Source organism: Lagopus leucura, unplaced genomic scaffold (assembly GCF_019238085.1).
Source record: "Lagopus leucura isolate 7727_CA_CO unplaced genomic scaffold, USGS_WTPT01 Super-Scaffold_100008, whole genome shotgun sequence".
NCBI lineage: Eukaryota > Metazoa > Chordata > Aves > Galliformes > Phasianidae > Lagopus > Lagopus leucura.
The window spans coordinates 28,201,070-28,227,406 of record NW_024962265.1 but is presented as its reverse complement, the minus strand read 5'-3'; the positions used below and the strand labels follow the sequence as shown (position 1 = coordinate 28,227,406).

The following is a 26,337-nucleotide window of genomic DNA, read 5'->3' as shown; positions in this document are numbered from 1 at the left end:
CTGCATTGTAACACAAATCTCATGTGCAACACTGAAGTTATTCTACAACAGAAAAATGATTTGGGGGGTGGGGGCAGAAAAGGGGAAAGGATGCCTTCACCTAGCCTAGACAAATACAGACAGCTACTGAAGAATGAGCAGATCAATAGCTGTTAGCCACACTGTTTTTCAGTAAAACACCAGTGAAGCAAAGGGAGGTGTTACAGACAAATAATTATTTCATCATTAATAGATTACAGACCTTTCACAGGTATCTTATCTTAGAATATTTAACAGGTCTATATGCCAAAACCATATACCAAAACCAGAAAATGTTACAAAGATTTCTATCTAACAGGTGTGCTAAAAAGCAATTTTCATTTCCTTTCTGAACTTTCTTTTCTTCTGTTTATTGGGATACATTCTTCCTTCGAATTCGGCCATCAAAAGAACCAAAGAATTAGTAAATTGTGTTCTAACAGTCCTCTAACAATGCATACAGTATACATATACAGTATGTATATGTACTATATAGTCTGTATATGTACTGTATACTGCTTAGCTATACCTATAGAGTAGCCACAGCATAAATATTTACACCAGCAAATAAAACACCTCAGAATATACAAAAGCGTAATCTTCCTTCTCTCCTCAAAGGCCTAAGAGCAATGTGCCCACCTCTGGACACCACTCTCTAGGAAATGCATAGAGTAACTGGAGAATTCCCAATAGGAAATAACTGAAATAACACAGTTAATGAAGAAACACAAAGACATTTGTCTTAAATTTAGGAGAAAGAAATTAAATTCAGAAGAGTTCTCAGTTCTGTGAGATTCAGCTGAAAATAGGAAGCGCAGCTTCATCTGCATTGAATGTAAGAACAGTTCAAGCAGCAATAGATCTAAACTGGAGAAAGAGGAAAAAATACATTATTAGTTCAGACTTCAGGAATATTGAAAACATTAGCTCAGCACTGACAAGTCTATACCAGCAAGTCTCCATAAACATTTGATCAATATGTTCTCTAATGAATAAATAAATATATATATGTATATATATGCACTTATCAGGAACTGTTTATGTACAGCACACTTTCTAATGTCCTTCCAATAATCTATCTCAGAACTGGAAAAAAATTGGTACTTTATTGACTAAATCATCATTTTCAATGATTTTAAATACACACAGACTGTAAGAAACCATTTCAGCTCTTAGAGGTGCAGTGCAAGACAAAGAGGAATTAATCTCAAACAGATGTAATTCAGTTAGGTGCACAACATTACAAAATGCTGCCTTCTGTCAACAGCTGGCCAACACAACTAAAATGTTTTTCTCAATGTTTAAATGAACTATATGGGAAAAAGCCTATTAGGTAAATTCTGAGATTTTAGATGTTTTTTGCATTTGAACATTTCTGTAACATACAGAAAGTCTTTGATTTTGTTCATTATTAAAAGCATGAGCTTTCTGGCAGACTGGTACGCCACTTTTATGCCCAAAGCACATTTTTTATGAGCAAGACATTAAGTTCTAGTATATATGCAAGTTTATTATGGAAACGTTTACAGAGCCCTTGCTTTTGCATACATAAACACTCTAACATCCACATCAGAATTTACAAAATATCATTGAAGCATACTTTTAAAAGGGAAAATGTTTTAAAACCTCGTTCTACAGTAATATCATGCACAAAAAAAAAACAGAGAAACAAACAGATTTTGTGTTTATTTATATTTTCATGTCATCATTCCTATGTTAATTCTTTACTGGACACAATCTCATACCTGAGCACGCAAGCTATTAACGATATTAAACCTGTTTTGGACAGCATAGCAGCAGCACAGCATTTGTGATGTTTACCATTAACGTAACAAACCACACTGATCAGAACAAAATAAGCATTGTTTTAGGGTTTTTTTCTTAAATACTTAAACTAACATACACCTGCAATTTGGTAATGAAGGCCCCAATTCAGCAAAGCAGCTGAGAACATGCTTCGGATTCCAACACATACTCAAAAGGTTTATTGAGAAGGGACGATATTTAACAGAAATTAAAAATTTTTGCTCACTTCCAACTTCAAAACAGAACTGTTTTCTTTAATAAATACAGGACTCATCCCTATTATACAGGATTCCTCTTATCTCTATACCTCACACTGACATCTCATACCTCGCCCTGAAAGCATGGTAAGTTCTCTTAGCAGTACCGCAGTCAAAACTATTAACATTTTTAACACCTACAAACCGTGACTGTTTAATTCTCACTGAAGCTGATCCCCTTGGAAGAGCTGCTGAAGTGTTACAGACAAGCAGCCATACGCACCCATTCACCTGGAGCAGCTGAGGGAAGAGCGTGGCTCTGGCAGTTATTTCCATTAATCGTCAGATCCAGCTTCCCGCCCTGGTAAAGATGCGCCTGTCTGTGCACCAGGAGACCAAGGGAACACAATGCAGAGGAGCCTTTCACTTCACCAACTTTGCTAGGCTACCACAAAGATTTTCTAGGCTCCTCTTTCCCAGCCAGCTCAAGTATTAATCAATGTGCAACGTAGCCCAGCCACAGAGGACATCTAACACTTGTGACACCACTCTAGAAAAGACTGGAATCTCAACAGTGCATTGCTGTGGGGCAGAAACTCAATCTTTCAGTCACACAGGGGCCAATGTGGTCTATCACTTAGAAGTCAGATGAAAAGTCAACGTGGGCCATCTCATCTCATCAACAAAGATTATTGCTATTGTCAAAAGAGTTAAACGTTCCATTTATAGGCCTAAAAAAAAAAAAAAACCAAAACCTCACATAATTTTATAAATAAATGGAGGAAATGATACACATCTCTTAAGATATGGGATTTCTGTGCAAAGAGATGAAGCAGACAAGACTTAAAACGTGCTAAACTACACACTTTTTCTGTTTCAAAATACACTGTGAGGAAAGGGACAGAGAAAGAAACAAGGAACATTCTGCCTTCCCTGTGAGGAGAACGCGGGGCTACGAGAGCCACCAACGCAATTCACCTGACATGGAAAACATTTAATGAATATACTACACTACATCCCAAACCTCTAAATTTCTCACAATTTGGCTCATGTCTACCATCTGAAAAGCAAACATGAGGAGTTAAGAACACCTCTAACGTTCTCCAAGCAAATTTAGCCAGTAGAAGATTCCAGAGACCCTCCTCTCCCCCAGAACACATTCCCTTTCTTTCAAAGTATGCAGCACGCATTTGTGGAGCAAACCCTTTACTTCAGCTCTGCTTCAGAGAGACTTATAATACCTTGGTTTTGTCCAAAGATCTTTATGATGATTTATCCCAGCATTAAACAATAAATTACACAACTGCAGATATACATAATTGCATCTTCAACAAACTTCATTTGAAAATCTGAAATGTTTTCTGACAACTGGTTTCAAATGTTTTAGGGCCAAGAAAATAACTGCAGTCTTTGCAAATTCTATGTGTATTCACTTTAAATGAAATTAGCATAATTTGGTCTAGTCATTGTAATCTTGTTAACAGCCTTTTGTACAAAAATGCAGAAGGAAACAGGGAGCCTCAATGAAAGGGACAGCTAGACATACAACATGCATACCAAAAATTTAAAAATACAGAAGTGCTTCACAATTTTTATGCAGCATATGGATGTAAACATTGAAACTCCACAATGATGGCACTTGTGCAACTTAGTCAATATCAAATTTAGTAAACTCATTTTTCCCCCCAGATATCATGACAGATGAAGGAAAAAGTAAGACAACTTGAATATTACAGCAACATTAGGGAGAAGTGTCTATGCCCATTATCTGAATAATCAAACTATGCACTTCAACTGAAGCTGAAAATCACATTACTCCCCTTTGTCCTTAGTAAAGAACATTTTCTATCACCATCAGTGATGTAACTGATTAAACTTACTGGAAGATAAGCCCATACAAAAAGAAGTATGTTTAAACTCAGACTATTATCTGACAGAAATAAACTCCTGTCAAGCATACAGATTAGGACAAAGGAATATGAAAGAAATAAGAAGAGTCAATACAAACACAGACTTAATTTCCAAAGAATTTAAAGCAAATGCATTTATATAACCTTACGCAGGACAAAGGCAAAAACGTAATTTTTATTAGACAAATTAGAAGCAAATCAAATAAAATAACTGCATTTAAGTGTGTGCAACCTTGGCTTCTCTTGTTTTCAAAAATGATAGCTTAATAAGTTCCTGAAATTTCTCAGTAATAGAAAATAAGTCACAAATCCCCATTTCCAGAATGCATATTTGCCTGAAGCAAAGAACCAACTTAAAATGTCTATTAACAGTTACAGCAATTTCATCAGCACAAAATGTAACTGATAACATATTTACTAACAGACACTGGTGTTGGGCCAGATTTCACACTCTTGTCTTTATGAGCAGCGTATCATCCCCAAACAGCCACGCAGTTCAGATAATAATCTCAATGAATACATTTCTCAGTGTAGTAGCAAGTAGCAAGTAGCAAGCAGTTCTTAAACAGACTTAAATTCAAAATGGAAACCACTCAAATCTCGTATCCCAATACGTATGTTAAAAATTGGAAGGAAGACAGAAAGTAAGATACGGCATCTTCACATACCTTTCCAGATTACAGAAACTGGTTACCATTATCACTAGTGGAGAATGTGCTAACGGGACAGACCTTTCTAACCTGGCTCTCACAAATCCCACCATTTTGCCTCAAGCACCAAGAAGAAAAGAAAGAACTGTGAAAAGTTTCCCTGTGGTACTTTGGATATGGGGCTGCTGGAGGGGGATACTAAAAAATTCCCAAGCACTACAGAAAGTTAACACAGGGGTATTGAGAAGGTATTTGAGGACAGTAACAGTATGTGAAACAAAGGAAGCAGCTCTGCGGAAATTTCAAAACAATTTTATTGTTTCCTTAAAGATCTTCTTAATTAGTGTGGGAAATGACGTGAGACTTCAGAGTAAAATAAAAGTTCTTTACAGTCACATTCCATATTTCCATATTTCTAAACAAGTTGTGGGTTCGTGGAGGTGGAAGTGCTGTTTGCTCTTGTTGTGGGGGAAGGTCTGTTATTCTGCTTGTTTGTTTTAAACAAACATACAGACAGACATTTGAGCATCATATTCTTCTAAAAAGAACAGCATATAATGCATACCAATATTCTTCAGTATCATTGCTTACAGTCTTGTAAGCAATGTAATATAGGCAAACATCTGTCTACCAGTGTACCCACGAAGCACCTCAAAGAAAAGAAGTGTTTCTACACTATATTTCAGAGGCAGAAGTGAATCACATTTAGTAAGCTGTCATTCTTTTCCTCAGATACCATCTCCAAAATCCTTAAATACAAGAACACAGAAACCATGAACTATTTACTAGAAAAGCTCTTAAAACTTTCCAACAGTGTGGCTGCAGGATGCCATTAGTTCACTGATACATAAGACAGAACGACAAACAGTGTACTGTACTTGAATATATCAATTTGATTAACTCTTATGGTTGACTCTCCAGCACTCCTGACAAAGCTTCAACAGGAAAGAGCATGCTATGGAACAGGTTCGGAAGCAGTAATTCCTTATGTCAGCAACACTGACACACAATACCCATATTCTACTTTGTTTGCTTTTTTTTTTTTTTTTTCTCCTCTGCAAATTCCTAAATGAGATCTGAAAATCAGGAGGAAAAAAAAACCAAAACAACGCTTTCTCTACATCAGAAAAAAAGCTCTAAAAAAATGGTCTCTCCTATGTTTTTAAATTAAAGTGAGATCTAAAGCAGTAAGGTCAATTTCTTTTATTTCTTTATATTCAAGTTTTGCAGTAACGATATAGACTCCTGAGCAGCAGATTTAAATAGAAGTTTGCAAACAAACAGTGCTTTTGGATTGCTCAAGACAGAACACATTATAAGCATGTAAAGAAAAAATTTGTTGTGCCTAATGATTGTTGTTTTTTTTCCTAATCTCATTCCTTCCTGCCAACTATTTGTTCAAAATCAGAAAATCCCAAGTTAAGGCAGACATTTCCCTTTGCAGATTCATTCAGCCACATAGCTTCCTTCTTATCAAATTTGCTTTTTCCTTTCCCACTGACTACATTATCACTATTAATAGTCATATGTTACTATACACAACTAATCTCCTTTTTTTAGGCCATTTCCTATATAGTACAAACAGCATTTTCTGAAACATATTTAATACAGAGATGAGCCATCTTACTTGGCTAAACTCCTCATTAAAAAATTCTTCTGCCACTACTGTATGCCTTCAGTCATTTCAGTGATTTATTAACAGTTAACTTCAGAAAGCAGCCCCATGACAAGTTGTACTGATTGAAATTGGTGCTCCTACAATCCCCATCTTTCCATCCTTCTTTGAATCCAAACTCTCATTCTCTACTAACCTAGCATTCATATTTTCTGTCAGGCAATCAAACTGGCATAAAATTATTGTTTCTGCTGGATCAGCGTGAAGTGACAGCTCTCTGAACAACGCAAATGCATGAACTATTAGCAGAGAGGGAAAGACTGAGGCAGCACAAACTTAGATAGATCTACACTGCTTTGGAAATTGATTTTTGCAGTAAGAAGGATCAGCTTCCTTACTGCATTCATGACTATTATTTGTTTATGGTAAGTAACATAGGCTCCTTGGCAGGATTTAAGTTAGCAGCAGTAAAAGTCAGTGTTTATACATTCACTGTTGTTTTTTTTCTAAAAATAATACAGTATTCTGACAGATTCAATGATAAAATTTTAAATAGAAAACTGTTCTTGACAGTGATGCATTTTAACAAGGGATAAATTAGCAGCAGCTGCAGACAGTGTTTGAAGAAGGTAGTTCATTGATGACCAACCTCAACCTCAATCTCCTGCATTAACACAATTCCTGTACAAAATTGTAACGAAAATCCATGTATTACAATAAAAACTGTAGAACATATACTGAGCTACTCCCTCATCAAACCTGAACTGGTTTGAAGGTTAAGTCAGTGCATTATATCTTCCTTTTCCATTCTACTTGTAAAATTGCACAAATCTCTTCTGAAATTATTTCAAAGAATAGTTTAGCATACTGTTAGACAGAACTTCAGTTAACACCGTGCAACTGCTTCAGCTAGATCTCAGGAGAGAAAAAGACATTCAGACAGATGGCTGACACAACACTGCTGAGCATTATGACATTAATATTCACTTGCAGTTGTTATCCACTCAAACTAAAACTACGAAGCTTTGTACGCAAGAGAAAGAATGCTAGATGGTTATGCAAATGCATATCATGAACAGACATCAAGACTAACATTAAGACCAACATATTAGCATGAAAAATAACAACCTTTTTCAAAATAATACCTATAGTGTGAGATCATGGAGTAGCTCTATAAACAAACTTTTCCTCCTGTGTAATCATAACATACCCACGGCAACAGGTGGAAACATATACCATCAACCTTCTCTCTGCAAGAGAATCCTTAACAAAAAGATTAACAATTAGGTTTTGACAACATACGTTGTCAAAAACACCACATTTATTTTCATTTTCTCTCCTGTACTGAAATTAACAACACACATCACTGCTTATTTTAAACAGGGGGAAAAAAAAAAAAGGCAACTTGTGTTCATTTAAAAAACATCATGTAGGCAAAGCTCCTCAGGTGTTCCCACTCTTTCTCACTGCAAATTAAATTCCCTGAAATGTTTAGTATATTCAAAATATAACAAGTCCTTGGAACCTAACAGATGAAGGGTTTGTTTTCTTAAGGGAAATGATGCACAACTCCTCTGTGACAACACTTCTCTCATCCTGAGAAACCCGTGACTATATTCATTAAGTCAATCTGTTGGCTGGTCATTCAAATGATTTAGAAGCTCAGCTTGACAGTAGTTGTCTGGACTCGAAGGGAGACTCCCATCTCTTTCCCTCCTCACTGTTTCTCAGTACTTGGCTGTTTTTCAACGTATTTGTTAGGAAGCCATTCTGGAATAATCAAATCCCATCCATGGGAGTTTGCCTCATTATTTCCCAATAGGGTATTAACTTGCTAGCTTCATACCATCTACTACCTGATTATAATGATAGCTATAAAACCGGACCAGACAGGCTTGGTTTTCAGAAGGTTTCTTTGAAGTGATGCGTTAGCCAAGACCTTACAGTATACAAGTTCATAATCTCATCTCTAGGCATCTTGCCCTATCCGCACACTGTAAACAGAGAATCTCCTGACTGTTCATTAGCATTATATAAACACCACTGATAAAAAGAAAAAAAAACAAACATCCAGAAAAGTGACTTAGTTGTAAGGAACAGATCAATGTTATTAAAAAATTTGGTTCAATCTGCAGAACCACTGAATTCTTTCATGTTTATATACATACATATATACATATATATATATATATATATATATATAAAATGTAACATAACATAGTTACTATAAGGCATAGTAAACAGCAAAAACCACTACTAAGAAAATGTAAATAACAATAATAATTTCCTCTGCCAATGTGGGATCTTACAAAAGCCACAGTGGAAAACAGTTTTACACACAAAAAGACATAATTCCTTAAGATATAACATTGCATATAACATTGGTTTAGATCAAAAGAGAGCTGTATGAACACATGACAGCAGTTGAGAACCGCAATAAACTTCTAATTCCTTTGTTACTAAAATTGGTGTTTAATAACTGTTGATTAAATACTTAAGAGGCACTTTATTACCTAGCTGTTCTTCATTCAATAATTCAGACTGGCTTTTTAAGCATAACTTTTTTTTTTTTTTTTTTTTAAACAAGATTATGACAACTTGTCTTTATACCAGAAAATACTTGTTAAATCTTTTAAAACTTTTAGATATGGAGACCATATCTAAAAGTAACTGAAACATTTTGAGGGACCATCAAAGCATATGAAATACCACACACAGAACTGAACTGAAATCACTTATTTGTAATTATGTTCTTCAAAAACAAGCTCAGCCAGTTTTCTCTTACAACTCTCATCAGGACTTAAAAGCAAGACACAGAACTTTTGTAAGTTTCATACAAAGAGTAAGAGTTAACGCATGAGGTTGTAAAATTTACAAGCTAGGCAGGAAGAAAAATAAATCAGTTAGTGGGAAGTCCTGCTAATTTGACAATTCCCATATACAAGAAACTTTAAAATGTTTTGATTAGTAAAAATGAAGCTTCCATGACATCTCTTCAAAATGAAGTAGAGCAGCCAGATCTCTCTATTACCTACACTTGCCAAAAGAGTCCCCCATCAGCTAGAAGGAAAACCACAGCTCAGACTCCTGTGGGAGGTTTCAGGGTTGTGGTTCAATAGTTGGAATACTATCAACCTCGGAAGCTCATCAGGAGAAATGATTAAAAGAAAAAACTGAACAATCAATATAGAATATATTAAGACTATATAGAATATATCAAGAATATATTAAAGTTTGAACACTCACTCCCTACCACCAACGCAGAGATAGAGATTGCACAGGCAATTATATCATAGTTCTTCAGGATCCTCGAAGAGCAAGAAAATTACCAGTACATAACTTTTTAAAGAGAACACCTCTTTCATAGCCAGAATGAAAAATTCCACAAGGATATAAAAGAAATCAGGTCTTCAACAAAAACCACAATCAACAGTTGTACTAACAAAATATTTAAAAATAAGCAATCACTCAACAACTTTTAGTAGGTGAAATCAAAAGCTACATTCACCTTGAAGAATAATCCCGTAATTAGTCAAAAGATGCAAAAACACCCAGTTACAACATGAGGATGTTTTTACCTCCTCTTCATATTTTTTCCCACTAGGGTGGAAACGCAAAAATTCTACAATCAAAACCCTGTTCACCTAATGGGCTTGACAGAACTGAAATCCTCCTACTTTCAACTGCATTGCCCTGCAATACTGCACAGCCCTAAACACTTCTTAAACATAGCCAGAAGAGGGAAGTTTTAAAATACTAAGCTCTTAAAATCCATTTAAAAGAAAAAGCTGTGGTACAAAGGAACCAAAAGCATTCGTGATGAATTCAGAAACGTACGATTTTGGCCAAGTAACAAAAATCAAATTATAAAATCCGTTTGTAAACAAATCAGTGAGAAGGTGGTGGAATAGAAAACATGTCTAAGAAAATACTGAATTGATATGACTACTGCACAAGTTACAATGTGTAGTATGACATTATGTAAACTGGAATCTACTTTTTATTTACCTATCCCCTATTATCTTCTTCTAAACAATTTGACTTCCTCACCACTTCCCCTCCCCACCTCCCAAAAAAAAGAAATCTTAAGCCAAGGTAAACTAATTGAGCAGCAGACTAATACAATCAACCTTCTGAATTAAAAGTTTTCAGCAAACAAGACCTTGCCTGGAGTTTACAGGTATAACAAATCTACTACAATGACCTATTATAAGGAAACTGTAACTTCGTGTATGAATGGGTGTAAGTTACTCTAGTAGTTTACCTGAATGTCTGAGAGGTTCAATGTTCTGGCAGAGATTTTTTTTTTTTTTTTAAAGGCATATGCTAATGAATATGATTAGAACTCTACTTATCAACCTCCATCAAAAACAAGACCATTTTCTTTGGGTGACTGCCATATTTATTTCCCTCCACACGTGCTTTTTAATAAAGAATGAGGTTCTTGTACCGTGTCCCTGAAGACCTGTCAAATATTGCAACAGAACAGTAAACTTATGTACATTTTTAGCACCATCTCATAAATCCCTTTGGCTAAACTTCTATAAGCAAGACAAAGATCAGTTTGCTTCACAAGAAAATCTAAATGTGAAGCTCAAAGACCTCCCACAACACAACGTGTTGTTTTAAATGAGTACAAAATATTTAAATAGGCTTGCTGTTTCATTTCATTCACTGAATACTTACAGGGAAAAAAACCAACAAGCTACCCCCCATAACTGAAAGCTGACTGCATAGTGATAAAGATAAGTGCCTTAGGCTACAACACGTCTGGGGAAAAAAAAAAAAAAAAAAACTCTCTCACAGAATCCTCATTACTAAACCCTGTTTTTTATGAAGAGAAGAGTCAGTGGCCCTCAGCTTCCAGCTGGAGTTTCTCCAGTCAATGGTTTTGGCTTAAAAAGAACATTCCTGCCAACAAATAATGTTTGTTGTAAAGTACAATCTTTAGACCCCTTCTCTAGAACATCCTATTACCACATAACGCACTGGAAGGGTGAATCACTACATGGAGCAGCAGGTCAAGCGGAGATTAGAAGGCCACAACTGGTGGACCTACCAAGCTTCCCCATGATCTTCAGTAAACACAAACTTATGCGAAGGTTTGTGTCTCTAAAAAGCTGGGGTATATAATGTTTTACTAGTCTAAAGAGAGAACATATATATTTTTTTTAATTTAGCATTTCTATTTATTATAAAATGCCTCTTGGGCACTCCACAGATCAGCAGAAACATTTTACATCCACATGTATTAGTATTAAGGACGGGAGTATGACTACTTCCTGATTTCACTAAGTATATGGAAAAAATAAAACTTTAAAATACCACCAAGGAATACATGGAGTTCAAGTTGCAAGTAGGCTTCCTCAGCAAAGGAAAACACATTCATATCAAAAACTACCAAGAAGATATTCAAAATCTCATGTGCAAGTCCGTTCTCAGGAGTGTATATAACATGAAACACCATTACTACTGATAAAGAATGGTTTGTCTACCAATATGGCAGTGCTTATGGAAAAACATATGTACTTCAGATAATTTAAAGTATAAAATTCCATGTCTGTATAGCTGGGATTTACAAGTGCGTTATTTTGAAATTTCTCTTTGAAGATGAGTCTTACCCCTTTTAAGTTGCCAAGTTTCACGTATTTGAATCTAAGAAACTCAGTGCAGCTGAAAAAAAAGAATGAAGTAATGCTCTGAACACTCAAAAGGATTAAAATTTGGTATGATTGAAGTCAACAGCAGCTAACAATCTTCTAAGGCATTTCAGACAGAACAGTTTGTCTCACTTCATAATAACAAACTTGTACATAAGATCCAATCCTGTGAGGCCCATTCAAAAGTACTGGAACACTGGAGTTCTTCAATACATGCTTCTCCAAAAATGTGACATGCATGAAAATAATCCCTTTGAGTACTCTGAATAAATGAGTTTGATATATCATTAAAGACAAGTAATAACACAGTCCCAGAAGAGTGATCAACATCAATAAAAGATAAACGTATGAAGAAGTCATATTATTTGATCTCTATTCCCCTCATAATTTTTAAGTTTCACAATTCTCATAGCAGCAGTGATCAAGACATCAAAACTGCCATCACGTATACAGATAATTTTCAGCTCAGCAACTAAGCCATTCTGCTTTGATGTAAAATGCATCATACATGCCAACTAGAATTGAACCAAGAGGTGCGTAACTTCAAACCAAATTGCGACTGTAAGGTTGCACAACTTACATCAGTCTCTGAGTTCAGAAAGAATCCCTTAGTGACCAGCCCTGGAGAAAGAGGGCTAAGAACTCATTCTGAAGTCTATGCCCAGCAAATCTTCTGAGTTATTTTATTTTTATACATAAAATAAGATGTCAAAAAGAAACCACGTCAGGATGTGAGCTATTCACTGAGCATGGCATAAAACAGGGCTAACAACTCTCAAGAACTGAAAAGGGAGAAACTATCAGCAGTGCTACGTTCAGTAGCAGACCACAGGCAACTCAGAGATATTCTCACAGAGAATTGCTGCTGGTCAGCTGGCACGATGCTCAAGCCATTGCTGAGCAATTGCAATTCAAGCAAGCACATCTTTTTTTTTTTTTCTTTTGTAAGGAAAAATCAAGAAGCTCAAGGAGAAAATAGTAATAATAAAGATCTAACACGGTTTCCTCAACACAGAAAACCCCCTAAAATTCCGCACCATCTAAGGATTTTTGATTTTCCAAATAAGCAGCTTCTTTTTACTTGGAAAAAAAAATATGAAGTAATGTTTTTCATCATTCCAAAGAAAGAAGACAATGGGGGAAAATAAATGAAAAGAGCTACAGACCAAAAACTATTCTTTACCAGTTAAATTGCCAAAAAAATCAAAGTAGGAAAGTGTGAACGATTAACATTTAAGAGCAAACGCTAAACATAACACTGACAAGTTCTTAGAGCAGATTTTTAGCTGCTGAATGAGTCTTTTAAAATACTCAAAAAAAAACCCTCTGGTTATTTATATCAATAAAAGAGCTATTCTTTCTAGAATTTACAGTAACTGTACTGACTATGAAAACCCATTAATTTTACAAGTCTCCCAGTATCTTTAGTTTTACAAATCTCACTTTGTACTACATTCTAGCTACGTTTCATGCTTTTATTTCCTTTTTTTTAGTGGTATTTCTGGCAAAAGTAATCTTACATCTCCTTTTACTACTTCTAAAAACAAAAGCACACCACCACTTATCCATACTCCACAAAAACTTCTGCAAAGTGTCTTTCATCAAATCCAGAGATAGCATTTTCATGCACAATCATTTCTGAATATTAGGTTTTATAATGCAGATATCTTTGAAACCTAAAACAATTAGCACCATCAGTGCAGGAGACAATACGTACAAAGTTTGATTTTCTCTACTGAGATCTACTATGTAGCTCAATAGTGAGCAATACGCAAAAAGTTGTATTTATTACCATGTAATGCTATGTCATGCTAGAAACATGCAGCAGCTTGATCACAGACTTTGACATTCAAGATTACTTACTATTCCTGTGCTTTCTGTACAAAGAGACTTCTGACATAAAGCTTATTTATATAACAAATCAGTAGGGCTTCATTCAATTGCAAATACATTCCAATAATCTCCATTGAGCCAAATATATCTATCAAGTTCCTTCGCAGTGCAGTTGTGCAACAGTCAGACATTCTGAAATATATAATATAGAATGAGGGGGGATTTCCACTACCACATCACTGAAGCATTTAGCAAAATGAGCTGACATTTTGTCCTTACTTCTTAAATGGAAGAAATCTGGAAGAATTTAAGACAATCATTTTGACCACTGGGTGCCACTCTTGTTCTCTGTGAAAACAAACTGCCTCGCCTTAACTCATTTTTTGTTTTGTTTTTTTTTCCCTTTCCCTTGCATACATGTTTTTTGTTTGTGTTCTAAAGTGAAAGACATAAAAATTCTAGAGCAATTTACATAGAACGCTTCTTTTTAAAACACTTTAAGTTGTTTCTAGCCCCAATAATGTAATTTTGTTTGAAGTCCAGAGCACATGGATCCTTACAGAGTATAAAGGGATTGTTTTTATTTATTTTAGTTGCTCATGGGGTTTGTTTTGTTTGTTTGTTTGTTTTTAGGGGGGCAGGAATCTTTATGAAAGGAATAGTTGCTTAGTGCCTAGCCCTGTAACACTTACTGTCATTGCTATTAGCAGGCCACTATTCTGTGCATTTATATACTGTTTTTTAAAAAATCCCTTATCAAACTACATTGCAGACATACTACTGCTTAATACCATTCCTGCATTTCATAGATATGATGAACCTGAGGTACAGACCCATCACGACAGCTAAGAAAACAACATCACAACAAGGAAACAATGAACTGAATACTACCCACTATCTGCCCAAGTGAGTTTTAAAATGGATCAGGTATTTTTCCACTCTATGGTGGCCTTAAAGTACTACAGTCACAGAAACAAACATCAGACAGACCAAAGAATTCTCTGAAGTCGGATAAATGTGTGACTGATTGCATAGATGCACTAAATTACTTACAGTCATAGCCTACCTTCTTAAAGATATTATCATCACAGTTCCTATTCTTACTGAACAAATATTAAAATGCAGACTTTCATGTCATTTATTTATTTAATTTGAATCTATTTAATTTGGATTCAGTCTGGAGAAGAGGAGGCTCAGGGAAGACCTTACTGCTCTCTGTAACTACCTGAAGGGAGGTTACAGTGAGCTGGGGGTCGGCCTCTTCTCTCGTGTAACTGGTGATAGAACTAGAAGGAATGGCTTCAAGCAGTGCCAGAGGAGATTCAGGCTGGACGTTAGGAAACACTACTTTTCAGAAAGAGTGGTCAGGCACTGAAATGGGCTGCCCAGGGAGGTGGTGGAGTCACCGACCCTGGAGGTGTTCAAGGATCGCTTGGACGTCGTGTTGAGGGACATGGTTTAGTGAGAGCTATTGGTGATAGGTGGATGGTTGGATGGGATGATCTTGTAGGTCGTTTCCAACCTTGGTGATTCTGTGGATTTCAATATATCTTGAGAACACTTCATCTGGTACTTGAACAGATGTCCTTTCCCACATTAGTATCAATTCACTGCTCTACAAACCATTTTGATAACATACAAAAATGTTCTCAATAGTCACAATATGACAGTTTTGATGTTACTATGTGAACAAAAAAATGTAATACTAAGAAACAGTAAGATTAACTAAGGAAATTCCTAAAACATAAGCTGTCAAGTTGCAGACTGACAAATGTATATAAGAGGAACTGTTCTCTGTTCCTACATTTAAGCATACATATGAATCTTCTAGATTCAAAGGTAGACTGGGATCTGAGTAAATCTACAGCTTGGAACACATTTTTGTGAGATAATTTTTATATGAGAGATTATTTATAAAATAGCACTTCTTTAACCTTTTTTTTTTTATACTGCATGGAGGGATATTTATACATATGTATACAAAAAGACAAGAAATTTACTAGATAAAAGAGCTTTGATTCAACAGTCTGGGGTAGCAAAGATGGGATTTTCATAGGGGAAATAAGAGGAAACCTGAAACAGATCATGGGTTTCTAACAGTTGCAACAACAGCATATTGATATTCAGAACAGGCAATTATCCAATACCATAAGCAGAATGACAGCATGTGCACAACAGTTAACTTTTCACTCTTTCAAGCAAATATGCCTAAACAATTTCAGGAAGAGGAACCTGAGCAATACCCTTGTAGTTAAGCAGCATTCAATATCTTGAAATTAAAACTTCCCAGCAGTTTCATAGTTTCAAATTCCACCTGAATAAGTCTTAATCTTTCCGCTAACAGAAGCTGCTTTGAGCAGGACGTTGGAACAGACGGCCTCTAAACCTTCCTATCCATAGCAATTACCGTGAAGTTTTATATAATACCTGTATTGAGTCTGACGATTCATAGGATGATCATCTCTTGGCCATCTGTATCCTGACTCATCCTGCAAAACATACAGAGACAAATGTTTGAAGTGCATCTCAGCATCAGCTGTGAAATATATTACCAAATGATACTCATTTACTGCATAAGCAAAGTACTTAATGAGTTAAAAAGACAGTATTCATCATTCACAGAAAGACTTCCTCTTAGTTTATCCATTCCTTCCACCTCCTCTTATTTTCTTCCTCCACCAAAAGGAGTAACTCTGCAATGCTACAGAAAAAAAAAAATTTGTGTGGTATAAAATTTCTAAATCATATAAGTGAGCCCTGGTTTTAAAAAATAAATTTTGTCACTGGAATGTAAATACTTAGAACTAGCTTGAAATTACATAAGTTCGAACAACTGTCTCAGAGAAGTCAGAATTGATGATCTTTTAAGAGTAACTACTGGTAAAAAAAAAAAAAGAAAGAAAGAAACAGAACACTCAGCATCACTACAGAATTTAAACAAGTGAACAACTTTGCAAATAAGGAGGCTGGGTAGGTAACATTCTGTAAGTCGTATGTGCAAGGATATTATACACAACAAAGATCTTTGCAATCACTCCTCCAGATAACTTTGCACTGCACTGCAGAGGACTTCTGCCTATGTCTGTTGTCCCACGTCAGACTCTGAGCTCACCACAGACCAGAACAACGACTCTTTGCCAAGCCTGTACAGCAGTCAGGAACAATGAAAGGTAGCATATGTGTATCACCATATCATCACGAGTCTCAGAGGCACAGTAACTGCACAAAAGCACCAAGTAGTATAACCTAGGTATTTTTTTCTTCTGTGTTTCAGTTTATGAGAAGAACAGTAGAAATAACAACACTCTGCCTGAAAAAAATATTTTAATCATTCAGCGTTCAAGCATTAATTCAGTGACAAACACCATAATCACGAGAAAAATCACCTTATGTACACCTCGATGTGGTGGGCCACTTCTTCGCTCATGGGCAAAACCACGACCCTCCTCATAGTCTCTGTACTCAGCGTGGCTGTAATCATCATAGCGACTGTAACTCCCTTCTCCAGGTCTATCAAGAAGTGGCGGTTTCTTGGGCATGATGTTTACAATTCTATGGTACTCATCCTAAACCACAAAACAAATAAAAGCATACTTCTCTAAGCATCTGGAAATGTATAGTGAATATACAAGTAAAAACGTTATTTCTACATAGTGGATTGTAATAATTTCAAAGCTAAAATAAGCACAGAAGAATATCAAGGATCACTGAAAGATAGAAAACATAGAATCATAGAATGGCCTGGGTTGAAAAGGACCACAACGATCATCTAGTTTCGACCCCCCTGCTATGTGCAGGTCGCCAACCACCAGACCAGGCTGCCCAGAGCCACATCCAGCCTGGCCTTGAATGCCTCCAGGGATGGGGCATCCACAGCCTCCTTGGGCAACCTGTTCCAGTGCAGCACCACCCTCTCTGTGAAAAACTTCCTCATAATATCTAACCTAAATCTCTCCTGTCTTAGTTTAAAACCATTCCACCTTGTCCTATCACTATCCACCCTTGTAAACAGCCATTCCCCCTCCTGTTTATACTCTCCCTTCAAGTACTGGAAGGCCACAATGAGGTCTCCTCAGAATCTTCTCCAAGCTAAACAAGCCCAGATCCCTCAACCTTCTCTCATAGCAGAGGTGCTCCAGCCCTCTGATCATCTCAGTGCCCTCCTCTGGACCCGCTCCAACAGCTCCAGGCCTGGACGCAGCACTGCAGATGGAGCCTCACAAGAGCTGAGTAGAGGGGGTCAATCACCTCCCTGTCCCTGCTGGCCACCTATTCTTTAATGCAGCCCAGAACACAGATCATCAGATCATGCCAAATGGACGGTGGAATAAGTTGTCATTTGGACACCATTCAGATGCAATCCTTAAGTACTGCAAGCTTAACCACAAAGGGAAAGTTCTCAACACAGTTTACCGTGAATTTTTAAAGTAGTCAACTAAATTTTCTACGCATTTACTGTACATATTTCTCCAACTTCTACATTAAAGTCACATCTGTCATGCCTTTAAAACAGAGCCTATCTGAAAACAATTAATTTCCTTAACATCAATAACATTTTCTACACCATAGAAATGATAGTGAAGACTGCCCTTGTTTCATGATTTCATTAGATAAGCATCCTCTCACCATAACACAGTGTGAGACCCAATGATTCAAGTGACAGACAGTTTTTATCACTCAGATTTATTCTCAAACAGGTTTTGGATAGCTTTTTGCTAGAAATCAATGCATTACATTTTCAAGTACAGTATCATACACCATTTACCAATTAAATAGATTTTTTGCTTATTAAGGTGAAATTGCACAATTACAAAAGATTCAAATTCAATTCTCTAGAACTGAGTATTATGTAAAGCCACTGCAGATAAAAAGCAAATGGAGACATGAATTGAAGACTTTGTCTTTTGAATCTTTGTCCTTTAGCAAGTCATCTTTTCCATGGGCTTAGAAACAAGTTACAAATGCAGACTTAATGTACGGGTGCAACTGAGAGGGAGGGGAAAGAGACCCAAACTGCTTTTTTTTCCTAACAGTGTTAAGTCACAAGATAATGAATGCACCAATAGTTTTGGCAGAAAAATACATTCAGTTCACAAATTACAAAACATGATCATGAAAAAAAACAAACAAAAAACAACAACAATATTGTTCTGATTTCAGAGAGATTCAGAGAGAAGCAACAGATTCACTAGAGGGCAACCCAAAACCAGCTTACTACCATAGTGATGCAAATTATTACACACTATACACACATTACCATGCAGCCACAATGCTTGATCTACCATTACCTCATTGGCAAACTTCACGTACATTTTTTCAGAGGAGATATGCTCTGAAGCTAAGATAGAACTGTTCTGTGCTTTTATCTCCTACAGTAGTCCCCATCACAGCAGGACAGTTACCTAAGAGCTCAAGACATACTAGATTTTGTGATGTGCTCCTAACTTTTTGCTGTTAACCAGCCTCTGAAAGCATGTGTTCCTACAGCAATCCAAACTTGTGTAAGTAACATCCACGTTTGGATTAGGACAGTCTCTTCCTCTCTCAAGCAAGTGAGATTTCTTTCCTTATCAGTGGCACGTCCCAGATCCAATACCTAACCCATGAGCAAATGCTAAGAGTTTTCATATGGTTGAGAAATAATAATGTAATTCCACTTTACTTGCCTAGCAAGAATTAGGTCAGACCTCTGCATGTGAACGCAGATAAAATGGTATAGCCTTGCATGGACAGAAACTGCCTGCTCGTTCTCTCGAACCAGCAGATCTGTACAAGAAGGAGCTTTTTATCTATCTTCCACTAAGAAAATGATTCAGATCTTGCTTTGCCTAACATGCTATGGGGCAGCTTCTCATAAAGGCCAACTCCTCAAGCGCCCCGCTACAAAAACCTCACCACATAAGCCATGTAAGCAAAAGAATGCATCTTATTTTTTTAAACTTTTAAAGTAAAATTCCATAATATATACTTCCTATAGAGGTCCCTGTAGAGCTCAAAAGACTAGAAAAATTCAGGAATGTCGCTGCCACAACAGTTAGCAATTAGCTATTCATTACAAAAGCCAGATATCAATTAATTAAAAAAAAAGCAAAAGCAAGTACAAACAAAACAAAGTGTGAAGACACATTCTGGCTTTTCTTGTATTTCACTGCTGATACATATACTGGAGAAGAAACTGATTAACCAACATAAGCAAACACAACCTGATTTCCAGCTTGCTGAAAAAGTACATATGTTGTCGTGTTGTCTGTAAAAAGCATTAAAACCATCACAGAGTAGCCAACCCCTAGTGCATTATTTGACCAAAAAGACTACATACGTAGTTATGCTACAGTAGTATGCTTCTAGAAAAGAAGCTGAAAACATGAGAGAGAACCCAGAAGTATGTTAGTATGTAAGTATCATAACAGAAAACTACACAGGTGACAAGAACAATACTGAAAGTAGTCATTTTACCACCTCTGACGTGGTTTGAGATGTATGAACATGAGAGAAAATTCCTGGGGAAAAGACAATACAGTGGGACCTCTGATTCTCCACAAATTATTTTAAAAAGAACATGTTTAATTACTGAAAAATCCCTTCAGCCAGTCAGCTGTCCTCATTCTGTTCCTCCCAGCTCCTTGGGCCCTTCACACAGAATCACAGAATGGCGTGGGTTGGAAGGGACCTCAAGGATCATGAATCTCCAACCCCTCCCCACCACAGGCAGGGCCACAATCTCCACATTTAACACTAGAACAGGTTTCACTGTGGCCTTGACGGCACCTGTATAGATTGGAGCATTATCAACTTTGTTTTTCTTCTAGAACTAAACCATAGCATCATACCTGACACTCTGAAGAAAACAATACTGCCCCACTGAAACTAAGACAAAGAAGAAGATGTAAAAGCAGGAGTGTCCAACCCGTGCATGCCACCCTGGACAGACAGTTAGTAATGCAGCCCTACAGGATCATTAACTTTTCATATTGCTAAAAATCACACAGTACTGTGTTTCATTAGTCAGTTGCAAAACACACAGGCAACAGCAGAATACCAGGGAGGGCACAGTGCATTGCTTGCACCCATCACACACACACACACACACTCAAACTGAAACCCATTATAAAGAAACAATGACATGTTATAATGTCATCAAAGCAGTGAATTTCATAAAGCCCAAGGCATTGACTCATCTCCAGTTCCAGGACTTCCTTAAAAGTATGGATGTCAATTATGGGGGCATTGTTGTTTTTTTCCTTACTTTCTGAAATAAGGTGGTTAAGTTGGGCTAAAACGCTAGAAGTTTTTACAATTTGTAAAATAAGATTAAGTCATTTGTGGAGTTAGAAGGAAAACTGGTGTCAGAATATGAAGATGCAAAATGGCTACAGAATAACATTCTGGGTGGAACTGACTGCTCATTTAAATGAATTAAACACACATCTTTTGAGATCAAAATCAACTATCTGCACTGCATTTCAAATCATAACAGCATTAAAAATGAAACAAATTATAGCAAGCTCAAGTTATGGCAAATAATTTTATGCATTTTGATACAATGGCTAAACACAGTCCTGTGAACAGTGGAAAATATGCAGCTGTGCTCTGCATTTTGATCAAGGAAATTGAGAATGGATTTCAAGATTTTTGAAACGTATTTTTTTAATATTTGGGACTTCATTTTCATCATAAGTACACCTCCTGTAAATTTTCTAATGTAAAGTATAAAGTTGTAATCAGATGCACAACTCAAAGAAACACTTGATCACTCCTCTTTACCAGACTTTCTTAAGATATATCAGAGAAAAGCGTCCCTCACTTCACAATCACACCTTATTCATGTCATCACTTTTTGGCAGCACGTACATTTGTGAACAACTATTTTCAAGGAGGAACAACTGGAAGAGTAAAATTAGAACAATCATCTCTTATGAACACCTTGAGAGTTCATTAAGAATTGCAACCACTGCCATCAAACCAAAAACTGATGCATTAGTTTCACAAAAACAAAGTCCAACGTCGCACCAGTTTTATGTTTTTGTTGCCTTCCTTAGAATTATCTGTTTTGTATATAAATATAAAATATAAAATAAAAATTATTTTAATTATAAAAACCTTAAATATTAACTATCACATTATTTATTTTATATACCGCCCAAGGGAATTTCTTTTTCACTAAGCGTGGACCAGGTGAGCCAAAAGGTTGGACAACCATGATGTAAAGGTTTAACAGGAACTTCAGAACTGACAAAAATCCTGCTCTTCTGGAACAGGTCACAGTATGAAGGTGCAGTAGAGTGGTATAACACTAAAGAAACGAAGTACAGACATACATCAGGATGAAACCTTGGAGGAAGGCGTTCTCTTGGAAGTCTTTCATAGTCATATCGTCCTTCAGACCACATTTCATCTCTCCGATATGCCACTGATGACAATAAAAAACCAATGAGTCAAAACCAGACTTGTCATGAATAGATGAGAGGATACTAAGCATAGAAACAAAGGTTCTTGGGCTTCTCCCAAGGTAATATATTACGCATAAGCTCTGTACGCTATTTGTTTTTAAATGAGGTCCTTATAAATCTGTCTAGTTATATAAACTAATTAATGAGTAAGTAATTTAAGGCAAAAGCACTAGAAATAAAATTTCTGATAACAGTGTTGTTCAAAACTTCTTCAGTACCAACAACCACCAGTGTGAACTTCCTCTAAGTGATGACAGATGTAGTTTAAAATAGTCAGAATTTGTAGTCATGAAAACAACATCTGCATTCTCCATCACAAAATATAAGCTGGAGCACTGATAGTTTACACAGCCTGAAAATGGGTTTAAATAAAGCTGAGATCTGTGGCAAACTCATACTTAAGTTTATACAGAGTTCTGTTACTCGCTTTTAAAAAAAATAATTGACACTATGTGTAAGAACTGGATATTAGTGCAGTATAATCAGAATAAATCCAAGATCTACAGATACTGTAAACAGTCCTAGTGACATCTGTACACACTATTATCAATTGTAGAAATACACAAAATCCTTACAGCAATTTTGTTATCGCTGTTTTTTAAAGAAACTTTTTTTTTTTTTTAAATGAATTTCACTCATCTTTATTAGATTGAAGAATTCATGCTTTCTTATGTAAAACTTTTATTTTATCATCTTGGCCTTTTGGAAACAGGATAAGGCACAACACAATCAGTTACCAGTTAGTAATCAGTTAACACAAAACTCTGTTCTGAAAACATGAATTAAATGCATTCTTCACATGAAGACTTTGTGTTTTAAACTGTGAGTCAGCAGATCATGGAGATTCCTCTTTCAAAAAAATAGTGACTTCCGAAATCAAAATTAATAAATTAATAACAGGTGAAAATAAACCAATACTTTAAATGATTCTAGTCATGCTGTATTAGACAGCACAAATTCAAGGAGCTGAATGATGATCATATAGGCAAAAAAGTGTAAAACACACATGGCTGAAAATCATTACGAAACTGCTAGAATTACATTTCTCAATGTTTCCTTTCACAATAGGTTCTAGCAATTAAGAATATTCTACAAGAAGAAGAAATAGCAGGATATTTTCAGGAGAGATTAACATTAGCTATTTTTCTTTTCTGAAAGTAGGTACCTGGAGATAGATTTATGAGGCTATACAAAAATGACAATTATCCGAGTTGTCAAGAATCAACAAGATAAGGGATTTATCAACTCTAATCAGAGGTAGCACCACATCAGCTATATATTCTTATGAATAACAGCAATCACCAGCATACTCACTTTTCTGTTAGTCTTAGAGACTTTGCCTCTGAAGACCCATTACCTGGGGGAAAAAAAAAAAGCAACTGAAATTAGTGAAAAAATGCATATAATCTCATAAATTAATTTTCTGTAAGTAAACCAAACATTTGAAATCAAATCCCTTTGCTGCCCATCCCTGTTACTCTGTTTGGGTGAGTACAGGGTAATTCACTACACTCGGTTTAGAAAGAATATGAATGTCAGCTAAATTCAGAATACCAAAAACCTATATATGAAAAAATATTGTAGGTATATTTTCTGAAACAAAAAATAGTAATACTCAGAGCATTGTTTTCCTATTATGACCTTTTTCCAGGTAGCAGTCACCCACACTCATGTGCAGGACCATTACAGACTATAAGATAACACAGCCCACACTTCCATTTCTATCACTGTTTTAGAAAAATACTGAAACTTGCAAGAATTATTAGTATTTGGACACCCCAAAAATAGAAAAAAGGTAGAACATAGTATGACAAACACCAACGGACTGAAGGAAAAAAATATTCACAATTTTATAGAGAAGAAGAAAGAATGGAAAGGTAAAGAGGGATGAAAAAAAAATCTCGTGAGAAGATTTTCAATTAGGAAGAAAATGGTGACAATTGATAAGACAACCAATTATCAAGTATGTTGTCCAAAACACTGGCAAGAAAAAAGGGGGAAAAAAAACGTTTATATAGAGGACTAAATGGACAGTTTTTAGATGGAACCAATGAAAGTGAGGATGTTACCCAAAATACAATAATCATATATATATATATATACACACGCACATACATATACTTAAAGGGAGAAAAGCACATTTCTCAGCATTCTGAACACACCTCATCTGTTTCTATAGTAAAAATTTCTTAAACAATGTGACCTAATCAGAATACAGCTTTAATAATATTGATGACATGCCAAAACATTTCCAATCAATTTGAGAAGATTCCATTAACAAGGTTTCACGGTAGCAAACCTCAAGCTTTCTGCACTACATTACCTGTTCTCTCAGGACAATCTTGTTTCAAAACAAAGATCAGAAACAAATACTTATTTTTGTTTCATGCCTTAATTTCCCTGTGACTAACATCATCTTCTATTAGCACATACATCAAAGACAATTGATTTTTCTTCACTATCATGAAATGTAATGACCTGCAATATGAATTTAAACCACTTTCTCCTTGTTCTTGGTCAAAGGTGACTGTTTTTGCTATAGCAAGTTCTTTATGTTCTCAAAAGCTGCTACACCATTGTACACAGAAGCCGTTGTATGGATGCAGCACAGGCTGCTCTGTGGCGGCCTGCTGCCAAGGTTGGCTTGGCTCCACTTGTCACAGAGCTGCATCTTGCTATGCACTGCTGTAGCAGAGCTAACACTAAAAGGTTTTCTTCATCATGAAGATTACACAGGTTACTTAAACGTCAAATTTCTACACAAGTGAGTTTTCTTCATCGATCAACAGTTAATTATTCTTTCCTTCCCAAGGAACATTAACAAGCTAAAAAAAAGCTGATGTTTGTGAAAACATCCCATTACTCTGCAATGTTTTGCACATCATTCTTGTCTGTTTACACTTTCTTGAGACATCGATTTTAATCACTGCTATAAATATCAACTTCACCAGGGTTTGGAATATTTCAGTGTATGCTATCAACCTTCTTCAGAATCCATATTGTTGCTCCAAAAACATGCAGCTTTATACCCCAGATGGCTAATTCTTGCCATACCAAGACCATGCTCCAAATCCAGAGGCAAGGCGGCTGTATTGTTCTTGCTGCTACTGGAACACATCTGGCTTTGTACTGTTACTGTGACAATTGTAACAACTGCTAATGTGACAAAAACTCTGACAATTGACAAACATGGACTAATCTTGTCCCTCCTATGTTTTGGAAAGTCCTCAAAAAAAAAAATAAAAAAAAAAAAAATACATGATCCTGTATAAGTAAGACATAAGAAAGATGCTGAAGACTCTGTTCTTCTCATGGCCAATTTCACAACAGCCACCTATTGTTTATTTGAGGATAGACACACTGAAAATGCAACTTCTTCTTGCAGCAGTGAGAATCAGAGAATGGTTTGGGTTGCAAGGGACACTTAAAACCACCTAGTTCCGACTCCCCTGCTATAGGCAGGGACACCTCCCACTAGACCAGGTTGCTCAAAGCTCCATCTAGCCTGGCCTTGAGTGCCTCCAGAGAGGGGGCATCCACAGCCTCACTGGACAGACAACCTGTTCCAGTGTCTCACCACCCTCACAGTAAAGAGCTTTTTTCTAATATCTAGTCTAAATCTACCTTCTTCCAGTTTGAAGCCACTTCCCCTCCTCCTGACGCTACCTGCCCTTATGAAAAGTCCATTCCCAGCTCTCTTGTAGCTCCCCTTCAGGTACTGGAAGGCTGCTATAAGGTCTCCCCGGAGCCTTCTCCACTCTGAAGAGCCCCAACTCCTTAGCCTTTCCTCGTAGGAGAGGTGCTTCAACCCTCTGATTATCTTCACGGCCCTCCTCTGGACCTGCTACAACAAATCCATGAATGCAGATTTGATAATTCTTCAAATATACTCTGGCATTCCTAGTTAGACAAGAAGCAAAATGGATAAACTGGAGTTTGGGACAGGCTGAGAACACTGAGCAGACACAGTTCTCCATTATAACTCAAAGCATCAGAACTATGAGAGAAAAGTTTTTATTAAAAAAAAAAAAAAAAAAAAAAAAAAAACTAGAACAGAAATGCAGAGAGAATCCATCTCTTCCTAATAGGAATGGAGAGAATGCTTTGGGAGCTAATATTAACATTAATCTTTACATCTTTCTGTGAACACCCACAGTTACCAATACCCCATCCTTCCTCACTATCAACGCCATGAAAA

The 26,337-nt window shown here is 36.3% G+C and overlaps 1 protein-coding gene across 5 annotated transcripts in view; it reads right to left on the bottom strand.

Moving 5' to 3' along the window:
* Positions 1-26,337, bottom strand: part of PPHLN1 (periphilin 1) — a 68,847-nt gene that overhangs the window by 40,827 nt on the left and 1,683 nt on the right. For 3 of the 5 annotated variants that reach the window (XM_042872459.1, XM_042872460.1, XM_042872461.1), the window contains exons 2-5: positions 23,454-23,496; positions 22,008-22,099; positions 17,076-17,255; positions 16,117-16,178 (exon numbers count right to left, since the gene is read on the bottom strand). In XM_042872459.1, coding sequence (XP_042728393.1) covers positions 16,117-16,178; positions 17,076-17,255; positions 22,008-22,099; position 23,454 — 335 coding nt within the window. In that variant the 5' untranslated portion in view covers positions 23,455-23,496. Of the gene's footprint in view, positions 1-16,116; positions 16,179-17,075; positions 17,256-22,007; positions 22,100-23,453; positions 23,497-26,337 lie in introns of those variants that run through there. The other 2 variants (XM_042872463.1, XM_042872464.1) reach the window with 2 other exon arrangements.